The sequence below is a fragment of the Nyctereutes procyonoides genome, unplaced genomic scaffold, assembly GCF_905146905.1.
Source record: "Nyctereutes procyonoides isolate TBG_1078 unplaced genomic scaffold, NYPRO_anot_genome, whole genome shotgun sequence".
NCBI classification, from domain to species: Eukaryota; Metazoa; Chordata; class Mammalia; order Carnivora; family Canidae; genus Nyctereutes; species Nyctereutes procyonoides.
In genome coordinates, this window is record NW_026575140.1 from 23,681,284 (window position 1) to 23,703,319 (window position 22,036).

General features: G+C 58.7%; 1 protein-coding gene across 1 annotated transcript in view; it reads right to left on the reverse strand.

Moving 5' to 3' along the window:
* Positions 1-230: 230 nt before the first annotated feature.
* SLC7A5 (solute carrier family 7 member 5) overlaps positions 231-22,036 on the reverse strand; it is a 32,617-nt gene continuing 10,811 nt past the window's right edge. Inside the window, exons 2-10 of the mRNA XM_055305031.1 lie at positions 20,029-20,154; positions 9,698-9,803; positions 9,137-9,181; positions 8,591-8,714; positions 7,560-7,663; positions 7,067-7,163; positions 5,663-5,812; positions 3,771-3,948; positions 231-2,679 (exon numbers count right to left, since the gene is read on the reverse strand). Of these exons, the coding sequence (XP_055161006.1) occupies positions 2,624-2,679; positions 3,771-3,948; positions 5,663-5,812; positions 7,067-7,163; positions 7,560-7,663; positions 8,591-8,714; positions 9,137-9,181; positions 9,698-9,803; positions 20,029-20,154 (986 nt within the window). The 3' untranslated portion in view covers positions 231-2,623. The remainder of the gene's footprint in view (positions 2,680-3,770; positions 3,949-5,662; positions 5,813-7,066; positions 7,164-7,559; positions 7,664-8,590; positions 8,715-9,136; positions 9,182-9,697; positions 9,804-20,028; positions 20,155-22,036) is intronic.

Below are 22,036 nucleotides of genomic sequence, written 5' to 3' on the forward strand. Positions count from 1 at the left end.
CAACTCTGGCTCAGCCCCTGCTTCCTCATGGTCATCACCACCCATCCCCAGGCAGGGGCTGTGGCCATGGGCCACCGTGTTGGGCCTCCCATGCTGCCCACCCCAAGGCCACGTCAGTGAGGGAACAGGTGAGCCAAAAGGTGCACATCAATGCTTCTGTGGGGAGAATATCCAGATCATTCCTGCACCTGGAATTCGACGCTTAAAAAAGGACACAAAAGACCACCAGCAGGACTTAAAATTCTGTTTTTCTTGAAAAACAAACGAAAAACTCTACACACACAAAAAAAACCCCTGAACTCCCCACCCTGCACCAGCTAAGTGCAACAAGTTAGCCACGGATGGGAAAAGAGAGACGTTATGCCACACACGCCTTTATGCAGCAGGTGTCCTGGCCATGCCGCTATAGCCAGGAAGCACAGGGACGCATGGGGACGCCAGGACCACGGGACACTGTGTAGCAGCAAGGATGGACGCCAATTCTGCAAATAAATATACACGGTGCCAACAGAAGCCTTAAGTCAGTGACATATCAGGTCAGGATGAGACAGCAGAACCACTAACAAACGCTTGCTGGTTATGATGGTTTGCTTTAAAAAAAAAAACTATGCCCGACAAACGTTGAGTACTCGGGACCCTCTGTCAGTAGAGAGCGGTCAGAGGAGTGGAGTCTCCACCTTGCCCAGATTGCCACCATGGAAGTGTCGCCCCGTGTCTGCACGGCGCCTTCCAAGGGGCCCTGGGCTGGGTGGGGGGCAGCGGCTCCAGGAACTGCAGCCTGGACCGCCAACCCGCCTTCACAGCATGCTGCAGAACTGCCCGTGGGCCCTCAGTGCCCCCACCTGGTGAGAAGGGACCCCCGCCCATCCCTGCAAGACTGATGATGCCCCACTTCCCCACACCCGCCTACAGGAGGCTGGGGCGGGCTGCCGCAGGAAGGCTGCCATGGTCCGGCCAAGGCCATGGGGCTCCTGCATCTTCCTAGAGCCAGCCCTGTGCTCTGGCACAAAGCAGGAGGGACAGCTGGCCAGCTTCTCAGCCTCCTGAGCTGCTTTCAGGTTTCTTTGGGCCCGGCAGGTCACATGGGGGTCCTGGAGCCCAGAAGGAGGGCCACAGGCCATGCCAACACTCACGTGGCCCTGGGGACAGCAGCCTCTCTGGTGGTAGCCTGATGTCCAAGGGCTCAGCTCAGCGGTCAGAGGACAGGACAGAGCCACCCAGCACCAAAGATCGGGGCCTGGCAGGGTACACTGACCTCAGCTGCCCACCCCCGGAAGGAATGGGAACGACAAAGACAAGCCTGAGGAGTCACAACAGCCTCCGAAGCAGGTATAGTTAGAGTGGCCCCAGCTTCCCAGCAATGGAGTCAGGCCTGCAAGGGCCGTGCAGTGAGGGCAGCACCCCCACCAGGAGCCGGAACCAGTTCCTGGTGGTTTGTTGGGCTGCCGGCCAGCTGGCAAGGCCAGGGAAGCCCATTAGGGGTCATGGTGGCTGCCTTTCTTATCTGGTTTGTCATAGAAGATTTTGAGTGTTGAGTCTCTGCCTGGAAGAACCATAGGTCAGTCCAAATACCGGATGGAGAACAGTCCAGAAGCAGTGCTACCCAAGGCCCACACCCAGTGGGCACAGGGGTTGCCCGAGTCTTCCTGCAGTTGTGCCCTTGCACACAATGGCATCCAGTGTGGGATGCATGAGGTCAGAAGCCTGGTGTGTCCTGGGTGACCCAGGGTGACCCTGGGAGCTGGTTCTGCTCTTTGGTCCGGTGGCACACACGGGTGGGAGCTCAGGACGATCCAGCTGCCCGTGACCTCTGCTCAGGGCCCACACCTGCGTAGACACCAGGCGCAGAAAGCCTCCGTCTGCTGAGCTGGGGGCCAGTGTCACTCTCTGAAGGCAGCTGTTCTGGTGACTTTCTCTTCTCTCTTCTGGGGGTCGGGGAGGGGTCTACCCCTGGGTCTTTAAGGCAAAGAGATCTAAGTCCCGAGACTAGTTTCACTAAAGTCACTACGTCTACAACAACAAAAGAAAGCCAAGCGCTTGGTCTGGGCTGCTGTCTTGTCAGTGCATCTCTGAGGTCCGCACAGCGAGGCCGGAGTCCTGGTTGCTCTGCTCGTGGGACCGGAGTGTTTGGTGCTCAGAAGCCCTCACTCCCTGGGTGACGTGCTGGGCCGGGCACGGTGCTCTGCACCAGCACCTGGTCCCTTGACACATATCACACACTGCAGGGGGTGCGGGGGGACAAAACTCCCTCTACTCCTTCTCATTTCTTTAGAAAATAATCTCTTGGTAGCATCAACTTGACCCAAAATTTAAGTTAAAAAAATAATACAAATAAAGGTGGGAAGGAAGAGGGCCCAACATGGCAAACAGTCAGTCTGTGGAGGGTCAGGGGCCTGGCCTCTTCTTATGGTCATGGAGGTAAGGATGGAAGTTAGCTTTCTAGGACTGAACTCGTACCAGTGTTCACTGTGGCCCCAGCCCCCTGACCTGGTGGAGGGACAATGAGGGGCGCTCAGCTGAGCTGCCTGGATGACAGGACCAGAGTCGCTTTTCAAGGGGGTATGAGATGTTTTAACAGGATCTTTGCGCGTTCTCTTTCCGGCAGCTTCCTAGCCCTTCTTGCTTACGTCTCCTGAGGCACCACCTGCATGAGCTTCTGGCACAGGACCGTCGTGGAAACTGTGGGGGGACAGCGAGTTAGGTCAGGGGTACCAGTGGGGGATGTGGGCTGTAGCTCACCCCATCCCCATGGCCACATCGTCCAGGGCTGCAGGTGTGGCCAGAAACCCAGGGCTCTATGTGAAAGCTACTGAAGCTCACATGTGCCCAGGGCCCGTGGGCCTCCCTGCCACTGGGTGCCAGCCTGCACATCTGCCCCGACTGTGTAAGTCACCCAGCTGGTGTGGCCGAGGAACCTAGCAACAGGCAGGCTCGGGCCTATCCCCAAGCTGTTTCAGAGCCCAGGGCCCTTCTAAGGGTCTGGGCAGACACCAGGTCGGGCAGCTGGCAGGCCCTCCTCAGGATGACCACTGCTCGCCCATGGTCCTGCAGAGGGGCTAGAGCAGGTGCGCGAGTCCCAGGGCCCAACAGACGCCTGTCGTGCACAGACTGCAAGTGCTCACTGTGGGCGATTTCAGGAGGGAGGGGGTTCCTTGCTGTGGCGTACTCTAAGATGACCGACAGGCAGGTGCCCATGAGAATGCAGGATGGCCACCTGGTGTGCACTGACTGGGGCGCAGCCCACAGACCCCGGGCTTGCCTAGGAGCCTTTCACTTCAGACATGATTGCAGGAAAGGGTCTTAAATGGGACTTGTCAACGGAGCCCAGGACTGCACTACCAGGATCCTTCACTGTCCTTCTCTGCCTTTCTAGGTCAGCCGGCTGTGTTTAAGCTGGCGACAGACGGTGGGGTTTCATTACTTGGCAAGAGCAGCCTGGTTCTCTGGAATCCCTTGTTTTGAGATTAGCTGGTGCCAAGCTGAGCGTCTTATCCCTGAAATACGCGGGCCAGACGTCACTGCCAAACACACCACAGCGCCCTAAACCTCAGTCAGCACAGTCAACGCCTGTTGCCCAATTCCAAAGGCTCAGCCTCACTGCCGGCCCCTCAGCCAGGGCCTCAGCCACCTCTCGGCGACCCTGGCTGACCCTGGGACCTGCGCTGCTCCTCAATGGAGGGGATAGATCAGAGCTGCAGAGAGCCCTGCTCTGGGGCACGGTATAGAGGGTCCCAGAGCAGGAACGGAGGGAGGCCCCAGCAGGTACTCACAGATGCCCTGGAGGAGCCACTTGGGCTTGTTTTTCCACCAGACCCCCAAGAAGTAGACCGGCAGGCCACTGAGGATTATGGTGAAGCCAATGCCACACTCCACGGGGGTCTTCCAGAAGGAGACGGCGATGAGGAACAGGCAGGCCAGGATGAAAAATACTGGGAGGGCCAGGTTCACCTGGGGATGGGGGGGGAGGTTGGAGCTGATGCCAGGCAGCCCGGCACCCCCTGCCCACACCTCCCACTGTCTGTGGTCACAAGTCCTGTCCACCCTGCTGAAAGCTCTGCATCTCCTGTGCCCTCACCGGAAGCATCTTCTCCCTTGGGACACCCGGGATACAGGGTGTGCCCCCTGCTCTGAGCCACTCCTAACTTCCTGGCCGACCTAGGAAGGGCTCTGACCTCCAGGGCCTGTTCCAGCCTTTGCTGGCTCCAGCCTGCCTGGTTTTCCGAGTGGACCTCACCCTGTTCTCCCAGCATGTGCCCTGAGCACTTGGAGCCGGGCAGTAACCACTCAAAACACAGAGGGTGCTGATGCATGAGGGAAACACCCAGCTCAGTCCCTGAGGCTTCCCAAGGTCAGGGAAGGTCAGCCTCCCTGGTTCCATCCCAGGGTGGAGACGTTTGCCCAGCACCCAACCCACGGTCACCCAAAGGAGGGGCCCGGCACTGCTGGGAAGACCGTGGGCCCCCGCTAATAACACAGCAGCACCCGCCTCCTCAGAGCCCTTGTGTCGACAGGCGGGGCTGCAGTCTGCACACCACAGGCACACGGCCCACCCACAGAGTTCAAGGCAGAGGAGCGGCGTCTGCTTCCTCATGCCTTCTGCCGGGCAGGCTCATCTCCACATGCAATCAGTCTGTCTACACGCTGGTGTCTACACACCGGCAGAAAGCCCAGGGGATGAAGGATGAGCAAGGGTTCCCCGAGGTCAGCCCACAGGGCATGCCCCACCTGGCCCTAATGGGACAACACCCACCACAGCCCTTGCTAACAAGGGGACAGTGCCCAGCTTGTGTCCAGGCCGAGAGAGAGATAGAGCCCACCACAAGCAAAGGCCACAATGACCCAGGCCGAGGCTGCCTCGGTCTCCCCAGAAGAACCCCTGCTGGACCCCACTGGTCTCTGTTGAGACAGCTGGGGGGAGAGCCAGGGAGGAGGCTTGTGGACAGGTGCCAACTGCGAGGAGCCATGCACCAGAACTGGACAAGGGACAGGGGCTGTTGACCAGTGGCCACTTGCTGGCCATGGTGTGCACGTGGGGCTGTAGCTGACCTCTCAGCAGGAGTGCAGGCTTCACCAATGCCCCTTCTCAGAGAAACAAGGTCACCCTAGGGCCTAGGGAGCTGGGCCCCAGTATGGAGCTGACCAGGGCCAGCACCCTTCTTTCTTCTGGGCTGGCCGAGGCCAGGGTGGGCACTGAGGCCAGCTCCACCTCCGCCCACCTGTTCTCCCTCTTGCCCTGGCGCCTGCCCTCCCCGCCCCCCCCCCCGCCCTACGGTGCTCATCACGCATCCACCTGGCACTTTCTTACTCATGTCTCTCCGATGGAGCTAGGGGCGGACATAGGGATCTAATTTGTTCTTTGATGACCCCCAGCACTTTAAGAAGTTCTTGATAATAGCCATCAGGTGAACTAGGTATCCCTCTGTCTAGTTCGAACACAAGTGTGTTCATGTGTATCTTGCTGGATCCTTACCAGGACATTCTGGAGAAAGTACCCTGACCGCTGGTTTGCACCGGGAAGATGCGGGCTCAGAGGAGGACAGTGCCAACCCAGGACTCTGGTGGACACTCAGACTCTGTTTCTGGGGTGCACAACTCTGCCGAACCCTTGACCGGCCCTCGGTGTGCCGTAGCCCGTGCTGCGCCGGATCAGCCCACCCCTCACCTTGATGGGCCGCTCTAGCTCAGGCTTCTTGTAGCGAAGCCACAGCATCCCGGCGATGGCCAGGGCCACACAGAGCCAGTTGAAGAAGCTGAAGAAGTTGATGACGGAGAAGATGTCTCTGGAGAAGGCGTAAAGCAGGGTCATGATGCACTGCAAGATGAGAGAGGGGCCAGGTGAGGCCTAGGTGGGGCCCAGGAGCAGGGCAGCCTTGAGGCAGGGAAACCACGCTTGCTCACTCTTGTTCTGAAGGGGAGGCCTGGTCTGAGCAACACTTGGGCTCTCAGAGAGCACAGCCCCGCAAACAGGATTCAGTCGGTTCCTGGACGGTGCAGAAAGGGAACACCCAACCGTACGCTGGCTGCAGCGTTACTGTGACACCACGAGCTGTGGCACATTCAGGCACTGCACGCCATGCAGCGGTTTCAAAACTAAGATCGAACTCTGCAGCACCTTAAAGCTCAACCAAAAATCACTGGATCCTTCTCTCTTCAAGAGGTGGGCCAAAGCCCTCTCCGTCCCTGAGTTGGGCTGTACCTGTGGACTTGCGCTCCTAACACAGAAAAACACAGTAGTGATGGAGCGTGACTTCTGACGCCAGGTCACAGAAAGTGTGGTGGCTTTCTCCTTTTGCCACCATCAGCTGGCACGCTCTGGGGCGCCTAGCACCATGTCGTGAGGACGCTTACACAGTACCCATGGAGCCACATCCTGCAGCAGAGGAACTGTGGCCTCCTGCCTGCGGCTGTGTGGGGAGCCATCTGGGAAGAGGCACCTCCAGCCACAATCGAGCCTCCAGTTGGGACAGCATCTTGACTGCCATCTGGATCTCCACCTCATGGGGAACCCTGCACCAGGGCAGGACTCCCAGAATCAGATAACATGTGATTCCCCTTTCCCCTGTGTGTGGGGTGCTGTGCTGCAGCGGCAGAGAGCTCCTAACGCTGCGTATACCCACACAGACAGACGAAGACGGGCCAAAGGAAGGCACGTTGTAACGTGATCTCACACAAAAGTGGAGGCTGGGTGTGCTGTGCACACCATGAACATGCCCACAAAGCTCTGATATGTCTCTTCAGACAGCTTTTGCTTCACACACTTCCAGACTGTTTAGAGGTCTTTTGTTTTACAACCACTGCGTGTAGTTTTTGGAATTAAAAAGAAAAAAAAAATCCATGAAGCACAAGGTGAGGAAATGCTCACACTAATTATCTGTGTATCTGTGCTGGCCTCAGGTGGACAGTAGGGGACAGGCTTCATGGGGAGAACGTGCAGCCTCCCTCCCTCGGTGTCCTGCAGGGGAGCCCCTCAGACAGGTCCTGAGGGACATGCTCGTCTCCCGTTTCAACCTGCTTGCCATTCCCCCAGGGACAGAGGACAGGATGCCGGACAGTACTGCTCGCTTACCGTAAACACAAGGGAAGGCATGGGTGTCAGCAGCTGTGGGTGGATCATGGAGAGGATGGAGGGCAGGTGGCCCTCCCTGGACCCCACGAAGAACAGCCTGTGAACAGAAGTGGGCATTCAGCCTTGTCACCATGCACCCCAGGCAGGGCAGGGAGTGGAGAGGGCCCAGGCCCAAGGGCTGGGCTCCCTCCGGGGGCTTCCTGGCATCCCTGATGGGCTCGGCTGGCGAGGGGGGAGACTCAGCCTTCCTTACCTCCAATCCCCCTGGGCAGGGTTTTGAAATGAACCCATGAAAGAGTCCAGAAGGACACAGCTGTGTCACCTCTGGGCAGGGTCCGGGGGTCAGAGTAGAGTTCATGGTTCCCTTATTTCTGTAGTACTCAAACATGACAAAACAAAATCCAGAGCACACATGAGAAGGCAGTGAGTGTGCACTGGCTACCCACTGCGACAGCGGAGCCTCCCACCTCCCAGAGCCTGGGTGACAGCTCACCTAGAGGACGTGAAGAGGGACCCGTTGACGGAGCCGAAGCAGGACAGGCCCACGAAGACAGGGATGATCCAGGACATGACTCCCAGGTGATAGGTCCCGAAGTCCTAGGCAAACACTGAGCATGAGTCCCGTGGCCCTGGGGCTCCCCAGCACAGGGCTCCACCTTCACCTGGACGACAGGTGTCCTCATAGCCTAGCCCTGGCACATTTCCATCTGCATGGCTTCCTACATGCTCATCCTGAGACTTCTACACATGGAGTGACCCCTGGGGGTCTGGACTTTAGGGGGCAGCCCCAGAGACGGGACTTTGTGTATTAGCACAGGGCCCTGCGCCTCACTCCCTGTCCACCCTCTTGGGCGCTCCTCACCCTGCTATACGCCAGGCTGGCCACGGTCTCCCCCTATCAGCACATCTGCTCCAGAGGGGAAGGGGCGCACTGCTGTCCCTGGCTGAGCTCCTGGTGCCCTCCCAGAGCAGGGCTTGGTGTTTATCCAGAAGATGGAATGGCTGGTGCTCCAAGAGCTGAGTCCACCAGCTCTGGGGCCACCCGGCTTGGTCTGAGGGCTGACAAGGCACCCAGCCAGCTGCCTCCATGGGGCCTAGGTATCCTATGCCCCGCCGCTGAAGCCAGTGTCCAGAGTGTCCAGCAGAGGAGGCTCAGGATGCACCCAGGCCGCGGATGGGGCAAGGCCACCCCTCTGCCCCTCCCATGCTCAGGGCTGGAGACCTCTCTTGCCTGGACTCACCCTAGGCCCAGCCGTGTTCAGGGCAGGACCACTGCACATGCTGACCTAAATCTGGCCTGGGGAGGCTGGGCACCGACACTCTCAAAGACCCCATGAGTCTCACATGAGCCAGGGTGAGGAACGAGCACCCTACTCTTTCTGGGGGTTGGCAAAATACAGTTCGACCCCTCTGAGTAGGGTGTGGTTCTTGGATGGGAGGGGCCGAGTCTGATCAGCATCGAAGGCTCAGAGGGGGCAGGTGGGCCTCTCAGTGACCTGGCTGGGCTGGCAGGTGGCATCTTACCACAGCCACAGCCTCTGACGTCAGCATCTGCTCTGTGGACAATGTGGTGAAGTAGGCCAGGTTCGTCAGCACGTACACCAGGGTGACGATGGGGAGGGAGATGATGATGGCCAGGGGCAGGTTTCTGGAAGGCACAGGAGGGACACATTATCAGAAGGCAGCTCGGCATGCAGCTGGACCAGATGCCTCTAACACACGGTGGCTGGGTCCTGAGCCTCACTGCGTGGGGAAGGTGGTGAGTGGCAAGACTGTTCCCAGCTTGGGTGAGTGGCTGGAAGCTGGCAGGTGGGTGGCTGGGTGACCCTGGGCCAGCAACTCAAGCCCTCCAGCCTTGTGCCCTGATCTTGCAGGGGAGCCTTGTTCCAAGTCACGCGGCCACTGTGCGGCCAGTGTGGGGACAGAAACCAGCGCCCTGCCCTAGCATGGATCCTAACCCCAGAGCCCTCAGGAAGGCCTTGCGCTCGTCTGAGGCAGGGCCCCTGGGTGGCCCGGAGAACGAACCAGGCTCCCTCCCTCCCTCAGAGAAGTCTCTGTTCGTACTCATACCTGTAGGGATTGATCATCTCCTCTGTGACAAAATTCAAGTAATTCCTGGAATTGAGAAAGCAGAATTTAATTATACGTCCCTCCCACCATCACTGGGGGAAAGAACACAGATCCCACGGGGGCTCCTCCTGGCTGTTCTGGGCTCATGGATGGGGATCCCCACACCCACCTCCAGAAGCCCCTCGGGGAGCAGCTGGGGACACAGGGGACAGGAGGCATCATAGCAAGGGCTGCAGACAGGCCCCTCGCTCCTGGGGAGGAGACATCAAGAACCTCCAAGCCCAGCACTTCGCGTCTAAATGCTTTATGCACATCAGCAGAGGTCTGTCTATAGGGACAGCTTCTCAGGGGCCCAGGTGCGCTGCGAACAGTGCCCAGGGCTGCCCCGCACGCCTTCCATGCTCTTCTGGGTTGCAAGTGGCTAGCAGCAACTCCAAGAAGCTTTCCCACCACGCTCCGAAACTGCCCACAGATGGCCAAGAGACCGGATTTTGGGATACTTCAGGGCCCACCCACCATGTGTGTCCCGAGGGCCAGAGACCCAGACATTCTAGAACTTACCATCCCCCATAAGCAAAGAGGCCACTGTACAACGCCAGCACAATGTTTCCCACATCCAGCTTGGTGCCCTCAAACGAAAACTTAGGATCCAGATTGGACACGTCACCTGGCAAAGGCCAAACAGACAGGAAGGAATGCCGGGTTAGAGAGCACTGCGAAAAGGTCACACCACAAATTCTGGAATGTTCCTGGAGCAAAATACAGTCACAAACAAAAATGCCAGGGTGAAGGCTTTCCACGGCAACAAATTGAATGCACCTGCTGAGCCAGCTAGCCACAGCATTCCCAGACTTACCCGGGGTCAGGAGCAAGCAGACGCAGGTGAGCAGGATTCTGCTGTGACCCAGGGGACATGACCCCCAAGAGGCCCCTAGCTCACCCGACACAGGGAGGCAGCTCCGCAGACCTTCGGCCATTCCAAGTGCTAGCCGACCGCCCAAGAGCTGGGGGATGGATGCCCCGATGGGCTAGTGCAGGGGCATGTATGCGTCCACCTGTGGTTCATGCAGGCAGGAGCAGGGGCTGATCAGCCTTGGTCACACTCCCCGCAGAACCCGTGACATGTGTCCCAGCTCAGGGGCACCCGGGCTCGAGTCTTTGCTTCCCCTTAGTGCTGGGAGAATCTTGGGCTGCTAACCCCAAACCCAGGCTCCCCGTTTATGTGACAGAGCTCAGAGTGTGACCCATCCGCAAGGGTCAGCAAGGAACTTCCTGAAACCGACTCAGATCTGTCCCTGGATATGCTGCTCCTGAGAGACTGCAGTGGCCTGAGGTGACACAGGGATGTGCCTCTGGAAAGCGTGGTGTCTGCAGGGACATTCAGCGCAAGCACCTCCCAGACAGCTGTCCCTGGGGGCATCGCAGCCTCAGTCCTCCTCCTGGGCAGACGGCACCAGGGCCCTGCACAGCTCCGCCCAGCACACTGCTGACCGTTTCAGCCAGGAGCGGCTCAGGTGCCCCCATCTCTGCCCCGCCCTCTCGTGGCCTCTCTGCTGTGTCTCCCCTTTGTGTCTATCAGAACACGTGACACTGGATTTAGGGCCCACCCTGATTCTTCCCACAAAGACATCTGCAAAGACCCTTTCTCCAAATAAGGGCACAGTCACAAGTCCCTGGGAAATGGGTGTGTGTTCACACCCGACCTGGCACACGCGATGGGAAATGTGGGTGTTGGGAGGGACTCTGGCTACGGGGGTTCTTTCTGTGGCTCAGCAACACTGTCCATAAGATGGCTCTGGACGCTCAGGCCCAGAAGCCCTGGCTCCATAGTGAGGGGCCAGCCCCACACCTTTTCAACACCTGGCTCCCCTGCTTGGGATGGCTGCAGCAGGGACATGTACCTGAGATAGCGGGTGCCCAGGGACACAGCCAGCCCAGCCCCTCAGCCCACCTGCTAGTGGCCAGCCTTCCAGGCACACACAAACCTGGAGGGGCTGCATGCTTGGTTGGGTGCGGATCACTAGAGCACTGCAAAAAGGTCACACCACAAATTCTTCAGGGCTCTGGATGTGAAGGTCTGTGTCCCCGTCCAGCTGAGAAGCCATGGGCCCAGGCTGGGCTGGGGCTCGGGGGCCCCACATGGGTCATTGTCACCCATGGTGGGTGGGTCTGTAGGACCCTGGGGAGCCCAAGACCTCCCACTTCTCCCACAAGGTGACAGCCTCCTATTAACCCAGAACAGGACCCGGTGGCAATATGGGAGGAGGTTTGCCGAGGGGAGCATGGAAGGGAGCTTCCCATAAAGCCCTGTCATCTTGTGCAGCAGAAGCCTGCACTTGCAAAGCAGCTCAGGTCTCCAGCACACAGTGCAGTGGGGAGGGGCAGGACGGACCCCAGAATTCTTGTTTCTGGATCTGCCTTCCTGTGGCATTCCCGCCCCCGCCCCGAGCTTGTTTGCCCGGCCACCACAGGTCAGCTTATGCCTTTGATCTCAAATCTGAGCTGGGAGATGGACATGGGACCTGAGAGGCGCCCAGCCCCCACTGCCCTGAGGCCACGGTCTCATGATGAGATGCACAGGCCCCGGGGTGGCCGGCACCTCACCCAGGCGCATGGGACCTGTCTAGGAGGCCCAGGTCCTGGGACTGCCTGGTCACAGGGTAGTCAGCAGCCTGGGTTGCCGGGGGCGGTGCAGAGAGCTGGCTCAGGACAACACACCCTTCATCCAACAGCACCCAGAGCCCCTCTGGGCTCCCTCCTGGTGGCTCCCCCATGGAAACGGGCCGGAATGTGCACTCCCTCACACCTGCAGAGCACTGCCACTTCCCTGGCCTTGTCCACGTACGTCTACTATCCAACAGCTAGAGAAACGGAGGCTCAGGCTATCTGCCCTGGGGCTGGGCAAGCGCCCACGTGCATGGGATCCAGGACCATGACTGGAGACTCACCTCGTGCTTGAGCCCGAGTCTACACCACCCCACTCCTCCCAGAATGGCCCGGCTGCTCCTAAGAGTCTGGAGGAACCCGCTGAGACGGCTCCCACTCCCCCAGACCTGCTGAGGACTGCAGGTGGGAGTCCCGCAGCCACTTCTGGAGCATGGGAGGCTTTCCACGAAAAAGCCCCCTCCACGTACTACACGGGTGTCTGGAGCCTATACTTTCTCATTGATCTACTCCATTTCCTACTGAAGTACACCTCTATGTATCCTGTCTGTTATTCAAAGTAAAGTTTTTTTCCCCATATGTAGATATAGATTTTGGTGCAGCTGTTAAAACTGGCTCCCACCTGAAGTAGTGACACTGTGTGTGCACATGTGTGTACCGTATATTCACGTGTGTGCACATGTGGGTCGGAGACATTCCATGCAGAGGGATGGCTGTTGCTTTTGTGGCTTTGGGGTTCCACCAAAGCCTGGTACAGGAGATGTAAAACGTGGGTGCCCAGAGGGTCCCTGGCTACCAGGGGTACAGCGCTGGGGCAGGGATGAAATTCAAGGCGTGTAAGAAGCAGGTGCTTTCAGCCTCGAGAAGGCCTGTGCAGCCTCAGTTTCCCTCAGGCGCTACTTCCACTGTGGCTACCAGCTCAGAGCTGGGACATACACAGTCGTCTCCCAGAGACGGTCATGCTGGGGGTGGAATTCCTGATGTACAACAGTACTGTCTACATTTACAGCCTGATTTTACAGCATCTAAAACTCCAAGAAAATACTAGCTGCCCTGACCAAACACAGATGGAAGGATGTCCCTGGGGGTCTCAGCCAGTCCCCTCCCAAACAGCCCATAGAGACTTCTATTCCTAGGACAAGTGTGGCTGGGCCATCTGTGGGACCTTCCCTGGTCATCTGAGAGCCCATAACCTGCCTGCGAGGTGCCCCAAGTCCTTTGGAGGAAAGCAGGCAGCCAGGTGCACAGAGGGACCACACTCCCAGACCCTGCAGCACTGAGCGTGATCAGTAGACCCAGTTTCTCCCCTGGCATGGGGTGAGGGAGCACGCAAAGCTCTGCCAAGGATGTGGCTGCCAATCAACCCTCTGCCAAGTTCCTCTGGGCTGTCACTCACCCGATCATCTCCCATAAACGCAGCATGCTGCACCCTAGAGACAAGGGAGGGATCTGTAAGTCAACCGCCCAGAGGGGGAGGCACACATGCGCCCCTGCAGGGCTCCTGGGTTTGTTCAGACTAGCCTGTGTTGGACACCGGCCCAGAAGGGAGGACCATAGCTTCTCTAGGCTCCTGACCAAATGCCAGCCAAGCATGCTGCCCCTCCTTCTCGAAGGCACCAGGGAGCAGGCACTGGGTCTGGGTGGCCGCTAAGAGACAGGGGCCACGCCTGCCCTCGCTGCCCTGGTGTCCTGCTGGGGCTGGAGCCCTAACTACGGGGGGGCTTTAAGGAGGTTTGCAGAATTGGCAGGAGGGCCCACCCATCTCCAGGCTGGCTCCAGCGAGAAGCGGGTGAGGCAGCCACACCTCTGATTCATGATGGGTGTTAGCAGCTGCGCCGTGCCCAGGGCCACTGAGGTGGTGAGTAGGGGCGCAGAGGAGACGTGGAGCCCTCCTGGGGGAGGGCAGGTTCTAGAATCCACGTGTAGTCCCAATCACCCACCTGTCCTCTGCAACCAGGGGGCATTTGGCAATACCTGGAGACACCTGGGATTGTCAGGGCTGGGGTGGGGGTGCGCTGGTACATGGAGGCAAGCAGTGCTGCTCCACTCTCTGGGATGCAGAGGACAGCTAACCCGGATGGCAGCAACACAGGGCAGGGCTCTGCAGCTCTGGAGGGTAATGACACATGCTTGGCCTACAGGCCACGGCTCCCACCATTGGGGTGCATCGGATACAGATGAATGACAAGTCCCCCCGAAGGCCACCGTGCTCCAAGCTACGCTGTAGCTCTATGTCACTCCGAGAGCAGGCAAGAATATGATCGTGATGGGCAGAGAGAAGTTCAGGTCCCCCTGCTGGCTTCAAGAGTGGGGGATAAGCACCCCAGAACCCCACAGTTTAACGGAGTCCCCTGTGCCATCACCCCTTGTCTGGGGCTTCTCTGCAGACCTCAAAGCTACCTCTAACCTGCTGTCCAAAGAGAAGGGAGGTCAGCTCAGGGTGGGTTCCGACCCTCTGCTCACCTGCATTGCAGGCAAGTGCCCCGTACCTTCAAGTCTGCCTCTTCCAGCCCTAGAATGCAGCCACTGACAGTACTCTCCCAGAAGGGCCGCGGGAAAGGGAATGCCAGTGCACAACCAGATGCTGGGCCTGTTGGCAAACTGCAATGTCACAGCAGGGCCTGCCTCCTGCCCACTGGGACCCCTTTGAGAACTGGGGTATTTGGGGTGGGAATGCTCCAAGGCCCCAGAGGACAGTCTCAGGGAAGCCAGCCCAAATTCCTGTGTCACCCAGACACAGCCCCAGGAACCATCAACGGGTGTCCAGCAGCTCCGAGCACGTGGGGACAGGAGTGGGCCTTCTTCGCGCCCAGGGAGCGTGCCAGCCCCATGGCTGCTGACTGGGAGGACCAATGCTCCCCACAGGGCCTGCCTCCTCAACATGGCCTGCCTGGCCTCTCTACATGGGGGAAAGGCCTGGTCTGATGCTCATCAGGGCTTCTCCAGGGCCTCTGGAGCCTGTCAATGTCCCGATCTGGAGACGGGCGGTAGAGGCAGCAGCAGCAAATCCCAGAACCTTGGGACTGGCGAGGCCCCAACCCACCCACTGCTTTCCCATAGCCAGAGCAGCCCTGGGGCACCCCTCCTGGGACAGGAACACTGTGAGAAAGTCAGCCCCAAACGGGGGAATATCCATCCACCATGCTGGAACCTTCTGCTTCTGGTCCCACTCTATCCCTCTGGGGTTCCATGGGATGCTCATTTACATCATGAGATGTGAACAGGGTCCCCCCAAGAACTCGTGTCAACCTGGAACCTCTGAATGTGGCCTGGTTTGGAAACAGGTCTTTGAAGATGGAGTTAACGTCAGGATGTGGAGATGAGATCACAGATGAGGAGAGGGCCCTGAAGCCCACGACTGTCCTTACAGGATATAGGAAGGGGCCACAGGGATGAGCCAGAGAGGTCCGAGAGGTGCAGCACAAGCTCGGGGACCATCAGGAGCTGGGCTGACAAGGAGAGATTCCCCCAACGAATTTCAGAGGAGTACAGCCCTGACATTGGACTTTCGTCCCCCAGAACCATGAGGATACAACAGGACTTTGTTTGCAGACAGACCCCCGGGCCTCACTCACCAGGTCAGACTTTGTGGTTTCCACTGTGTGTGGATGTGGCCAGGACAAGGTGTGGCCTGGATCCTGCTTTGCAATCACCAGCCAAGGGAGGAGGTGTTTGGCCTCAGGCTCCTGCTCTGTAGAATGGGCTGTCATGTGTGGGACCACAGGCTTTGGGGCTCTGAGTCCCACCTGGCGAGTGAGCTCTGTGTGACTGGTGCTCTAACAGGCTTGGGCAGCCAGCATGGCGACGGGTGTCTGGTTCTGTCCTCGGAGAGGATGCTCCTCTTTTCCATCTGCCTACCCCGGGTGGAACACTAGGTGTCTGCTCGCTGCCCGTCCTCTGGCTCTGCCTGATGTCTGCCAATGGTAATGGGGCAAGAATCTGGGTTTGGGGAGGTTGATGGGAGGTCAGTGCATGCTCACCTGTCCAACACCTGTCCCTGGAGGAGCTGGCCCCATGGAAGCCAACAAACCTCCAATTCTTTGGAAAGGGCCTTCTCTCCCCGGGAAGGCTACAGGAGACCCCTGAGACCTAACCGTGCCCAGTGCAGGGCTCTGGCCACCACCCACCATTCCCCCTGCACTTCCGTCCGCCTGGCTGGCTGCCACGCTGAGCCGAGGGCCACAGTGGGAAAGAGCCCAACGCTCCTGACTGATTTTGTGCCGCAGGGCAGCACAAGCAAAGCATGTGATCTCAAATCTGTTATGATTCTGGATGCTGAATTAGTGCAGAGGCGTGCACAGGCCCAACAAAAAAGCCTCAATTAAAAATTATCAAAGAACAGAGGCGCCTGGATGGTTCAGGCAGTTGAGCATCTGACTCATGATCTTGGCTCAGGTCATGGTCTCAGGGTGGTGGAATGGAGCCCCCCCCCCCCCCGTCAGGCTCTGTGCTTGGGAGGCGGGGGGGTGGGGGGAGTCTGCTTGGGATGCTCTCTCCCTCTCCCTCTGCTCCTTCCTCCACTCACATTTTCTCTTTCTCAAATAAATCTTTAAAAAAAATTACCAAAGAATATCCAGGGGAAGAAACAACCAAACCTGCCTTGATGTCTTCCCACGGTGGCCCTGTGATCTGCTGCTCTGGATGGACACTCAGTGAGGAGCAGATAGGCCACGGGGCACCAGCCACCAGGTGACGACCCTACCCTACCCCACGGCCCCATCCCTGCTCCTGGGACACAGGTGACCAGTGTGGAGAACCAAATCCTGGCCCTACATGGCCCCCTGCTAGAGTGCCCTGCAGTCCCAACATGACCCCAAGCCCCTGTGAAATGGGCTCTGAAGTCCTCTGCAAGGGGAGACCTAAGATGCCTGTCCCCTCCCTCAGAGAGTCCACTTCACAGGGCTGCCTGCTGCAAGGGCTTGCCCCTCCCTGCTGGGCTGTCTCCTGTGCTCCCCCAATTCTGAGATGACCCTGTCACTTTGGGACATAGGAGATAATCAACAGGGGGTTCAGGAGCCTCCTCTTGCAGTGCAAACCACACACATGTCTCCTGGCGATTGGGGCCAATGTCCCAGCAGCAGGGTGAACTCATGGGAGCTGTGCATGGCTCGGGGGCAGGGACCTGGGGGGCAGGACTGCTTGATGCACAGAGACCTGGCCTCCCACGGCCTCCTTCCGCAGAGGATATCCTGCTGAGACGCAGTGTGGGAGGAAGGAAGCGCTCTATAGGCCGTTTTTATCTGCACAACTGGGCAGTCCACACTGTAACCACTCTCCCACCGATGCTGCAGCGAAGCAAAGCCACAAGGGTGCCATTGTGTGTCCTCTGGGAAAGACCTAGGCAGAGGGACGCACCTTCCACACCCCACTCCCATCTCTGGTCTTGGGAACAGCCTGACCATAGGCTGTGGCCCCTGTGGGATATCCTAAGTAAAGAGTTGACAGATGTAAAGGGACAAAGCAGGGGGAGGCAGCTGGCAAGTACAAGCCTCCCACTCTCTCTGCCTGCTTGTCTGCAGCCTCCCTGGCCCGGCCACCCCACCCACAGATCTGAAATGCTGACCTGAGCTCTTTCTCCCTTTCCGAAAATGCTGGGAGCAAATCTAAACACCTCACATGGTGCCAGGCCTGCATGCCCGACACCGTGGGCACCCCCACCCCCAGCCACAGGGCTGCTGAGCTGCTCCCACACCAAGATCCCAGCCTAGGGCCATGCAGAGCAGTCCCTTTGTCCCCGACTCTGTGCCTTCATCGAGCTGCTCCCTCCCACCTCAAGTCCTGGTCTGGGCTGGCGCCCCATCCGCCTGTCTGAAATTCTCCTGTTCATGTGCCGTCTGGTATCCCCACCCCACAGCTGAGCTCTGACCAACAAGGCCAAGTACTAGTTGGGGCTCAGTGTAGCATCACACTCAGGGCCTCAGAAAGTTCTGGTGAAAGATTGTGGGAAGGACAAATGCAGATTGCTCATGGGTCTCAAGGGAATGAGCCCAGCAGAGGCCCGGTGGCTGACCGATGGCCAGCTGGGCTCAAACCCCCCTGAAGCCCTCGGGGCCCACGGGTGCTCGGTGGGGGAGGAAGACCCACCCCCTCAGTGCCTGGTGGAGCGGGGCAGCCAGGGTCTGTGCAATGACGTGGCATAGGCGGAGGGTAGTCTGAGCAGCACTGAGCCGCACCTGCATCCCAAGGGTCCGGGCCCTCCTGCCCCAGGGATACAGCAATGGGCAGCTGCCCAAGGGGAGAAGAGTCAGACCACAGATTCTATTGGGGAAGGAGGTCCACGGTGTGTCCCCAGAAGGGAAGGCATTCATCTGAGATCAACACAAATCTCCCCAAGAAAACCAGGAGCCATATCCCATGTTCAGAGAGGAACTGCTTCAGGGGAGGATGTTTTCGACAGCAACAGAATGATAAACATATTAGGTATTCTAGTTGAACAAAAGCTCTTTGCTATCCCCAGCAAAATTTGTTTTTACAAAAGTCAGGTCACCCTCTGCACATTCCTCATCAGTCTGTAGCTAATCGTACTGGCCGAGCAAATACCTTCGCAAGCAAACCTTCTATCAGATGACACGCTTCCTGGCCGCACAGTCTTGTCCGCCAGGTCCTGCCCGGCCAACCTCTTCATGGCGCTGCAGGGTTACTTAGCCTGACCAGGGTCCTCAAGACTCGAGAGATAAGCAGGAAGACAAAGTCTTGTCTCCAGAGGACGCTGCACCCTGGAGCCGTAGAAAGGCACTTCGGGTGCTGGGGGAGCACCCGGAGCAACAAAGGCACAGACTCAGGCCAGATCCCACCCCTCTTAGCCCTAGGGTCAGCTCACCCGGGGCAGGAAAGTAATCTAACATGCTCCCAGACTGAAGGTCAGCTCCTGAAGCGACCCATCTGCCACGGAAAGTGGTCTGGAAATCAGGTGGAACTCTCCCCTCGATGCTGATGACGATCATGGCTCATGGGTGCTGGGTTCTCGTTAGGTGCCAGAGCCAAAGCTTCACATGTTTAAATAATCAACAGAGACCGTCCGCCCAAGTTATCTGGATTCTTGCTTCCATGTTACTAGGTCAGTGTAGACCTGCAAGTGGGCTTCTCTCTGGCCCAGAGGGCCTGTATGCTCCTGCATCATGAGTACCCCCCTCATCGAGGCCCACGGCCTGTGGATGCTGGGTTCATACAAAGTGTGGGGCCCTGCGTGGCCATTACAGCAAAGGGAGGAGAGAGCCTGGAACCACAGAGCAGATTTCTGGGTATCAGAGGCAGATGCCTGGAGGACACCGCAGATACAGGCCATCACGGGTTTTGCGCCCACTCAATTCATAGCAAGCCAGCACTGAAGCACGGGAAGAGGGTGGCTGGGGTGAGGACGCCCACAGAGGCCCGTGTGGGGTCCCCAGCACAAGAGGGGCACGCAGCCCTGTGTTGGCAGGGGATCTTGGAGGATGCAGACCCAGCCCACGTCCTGGCTCTTTCCACGGGAGCTGCTCTGAGCTGCCCCTGAAACAGGGTGAAGCAGCTAGCAGCGCCACTGCCGAGCTGGGGGCACAGGATATGGGAAAGTATGTAGCCTTCCCATACCCCAGGGCTCTGAGAGCACTCAGGGACACAGAATGAGGTCGTACCTCTGCATGTCCCTGCCCACACACATGGCTACGCATCCTCATGGTGACCCTCTGTGAAGGGGCCCTCAGAAGGTCGCCTGGTGCCAGCCCCTGTGGGATCGCTGGTCTGTGAAGGCCAAGCAGACGCCCACCCTGCTGGAGAAACCATACTTCCATTCCCAGCACCGAGAGGACGTGCTGCCACCAAGTGCCATAGCATGGGTGACCCACACGGATAAGACAAAGTGGTGGACCATGGGGGAAGGGTCAGCATGGCCCAATGCTGGGGCTGGGATATCCTCCATCCTCCCCAGGGACGGCCACACTTCGCCCAACAGGCACTGAGATTTGTGCTCCCATGTGTGAGATCTGCCTCGGGAACAGTCCCATCCTGCCTTGCTCTCCATGTGCAGGATGCAGCCCTGAGGTCCCTCCTGTGTGGGCAGGAGTGGCGTTTGGAGGGGACAGGGTGGGATTTAAATTTCTGGGTGATGTTTAGCCTCGATTGTGTGAAACCCCGCCTGCTGGCACGGCAGACTTTTGGCCAGGGGCATTGGGGCACGGGGACCACCTGCCTCCCCGAGCCCAGCAGGGCCACACAGGACACCTGTCAGGGCGTCCAGAGCTCGCACTCACCCTTCCCGATCTGGATGAAGCCAAGCAGAATGATCAAGGCCAGTGCCAGGAGCTTGGCGGCAGCGAAGGCATCCTGGACCCGGGTGGCAGCCTTCACGCTGTAACAGTTCACGGCCGTGAGCAGCACTGTGGAGAGAGGGCAGCAGTAAGCTCCGTGGGACGGGCGGCCACAGGGTATGCAGGCAGGCTGGTGGGGGGCAGCCCCTCTAGCGGCTCTCCCTTCTGGGCCTTGTTCTGCTATAACCAATGGCTCTCCATGCTCAAGGTCAGAGGCTGAGAACCACACTTCTTGGCTCAAAAAAGCTATGATCCCACATGCCCCTGGCTGCTACGAAGAGTTTTAGTGAAGGAATGTGAGCCTCCCACTGACCCCAGCCACGTCCCGCCCCACCCCTACCCCACCTGCCGCACCTCAGAGCCACTGGACAGAGCTGTGCTCACCAGGCGGGCACCTCTCACCATTTCAGCACAGCTTAGCTGTCCACACAGCCCACCAGGTTCCTTTCAGTACAGAGAACCTTCTAGAGTCCCACAGGGGAGACCGGTGAGGAAGGTACTGTGTAGCATGAACCCATTCCATGAGCCAAGAGAGAGGACCGTGGGGGCAATCATGACACATGAAACAGGGACTGCAGGGGAGGCGGAGCCCAGGGTGGGTGTGAGGTGGGCCCAGCAGGTACAGGACAACAGGCCAGCTCCCTGGGCCAGCTCCAATCCCAGGGCTGTTTGAACAGCAAATGCTACCAACCAATCACAGATGGGGGGTGGGGGGTGGGGGGGGTTGGACATGGGGCTGGGGGTGCAAGGGGGCACAGTGGGCCACTAAGCCGAGCTCCACACATGCCCGGACAAGCACAGGCAGGCCCCCTGTGAAACCCCCAGGCCCTGAGCCAGAGCAGAGCCATCAACATGCTGATGTGTCAGGTGAGCAGGGACTGTCACAGCCACTTACAGTGAAGCAATTCTGTACAAAAGCAAAGGCAACAGGTACGTGACACCCAGACCTTCCATTCACTGTTTCTGCCTGGAGCGCTCTCAGGTGCTCTCTGCTGCTGGAAGGCAGGTGCCCGCCATCAGGGGAGTGCTCACACCAGGAAACCTGCCTTTCTGGGAGGCTGGGACTGACCCTAACCGGCAGGCCGTGGACCTGGGAAGGACCTGTCCACGGGCCCCCCACACCTGCCACTTCTCCAAGGGCCACCCTTAACATAAGAAACTGGGAAGGTCTGCACGTCTCTTCTCTTTTCATGCAGAACCGACCCAGGACCGGCAGACGCCAGGTGGCTTCTTTCCCCACCTAAATAAATGTAATTTTACAATTTGAGGAATAAGACCCAAAGAAATCAATCTGCACTGATGAACTGATTAAGACCCGCCAGTAGGAGGCAGGTAGAAGAAAAGCAGGAAGTCTCCCAGAGTGCTCACCCTGCCACCTGCTTATTGCTCCAGGAAACGGACTGACACCTTAACAGCACCCCTCCCCCGCTGCCATGCTCCCTGGAGGCTCCGGGCTCTGGCTGATGCAACGGCTGGGCTGACCACGACTGCATTCTGCCCTGAAGGTAGTGGCTTCCAGCTGCCACGCCAGAGGTGAAATACTCAGGGGTTCCCTGCAATGGGAGTGACAGCACATGGGCCGGCCTGGACCCCGGCTGCGCCCCTGGGGCTCCAAGGCTGTGATATACACCTGCCAGGCGTGCAGTAAAATGAGCTGCCTTGTGGAGGTGGGGCTCCAGAAATAGGAGCAAGCCTGGCCAGGAAAGGCTCGGATGAGGGGCTGATGTGTGCGCAGGGCAAACAGCACAGGGGACCGTCACTGTGTGGCCCCCAGGGTGGGGGCACATGCTCAGTCCAGGCCCTCAGAACCAACGGCGACATGGCTGTCCTGTATAAACCATGTCAGCACTGCCACTCTCGGCACAGAAGAGAAAACGGAGGCTCAGAGTGGCCCCCTGTCCCAGGGTGTTAGGGGCAGACCCTGGACTGAGATGGAGGCCTCTGGGGTCCC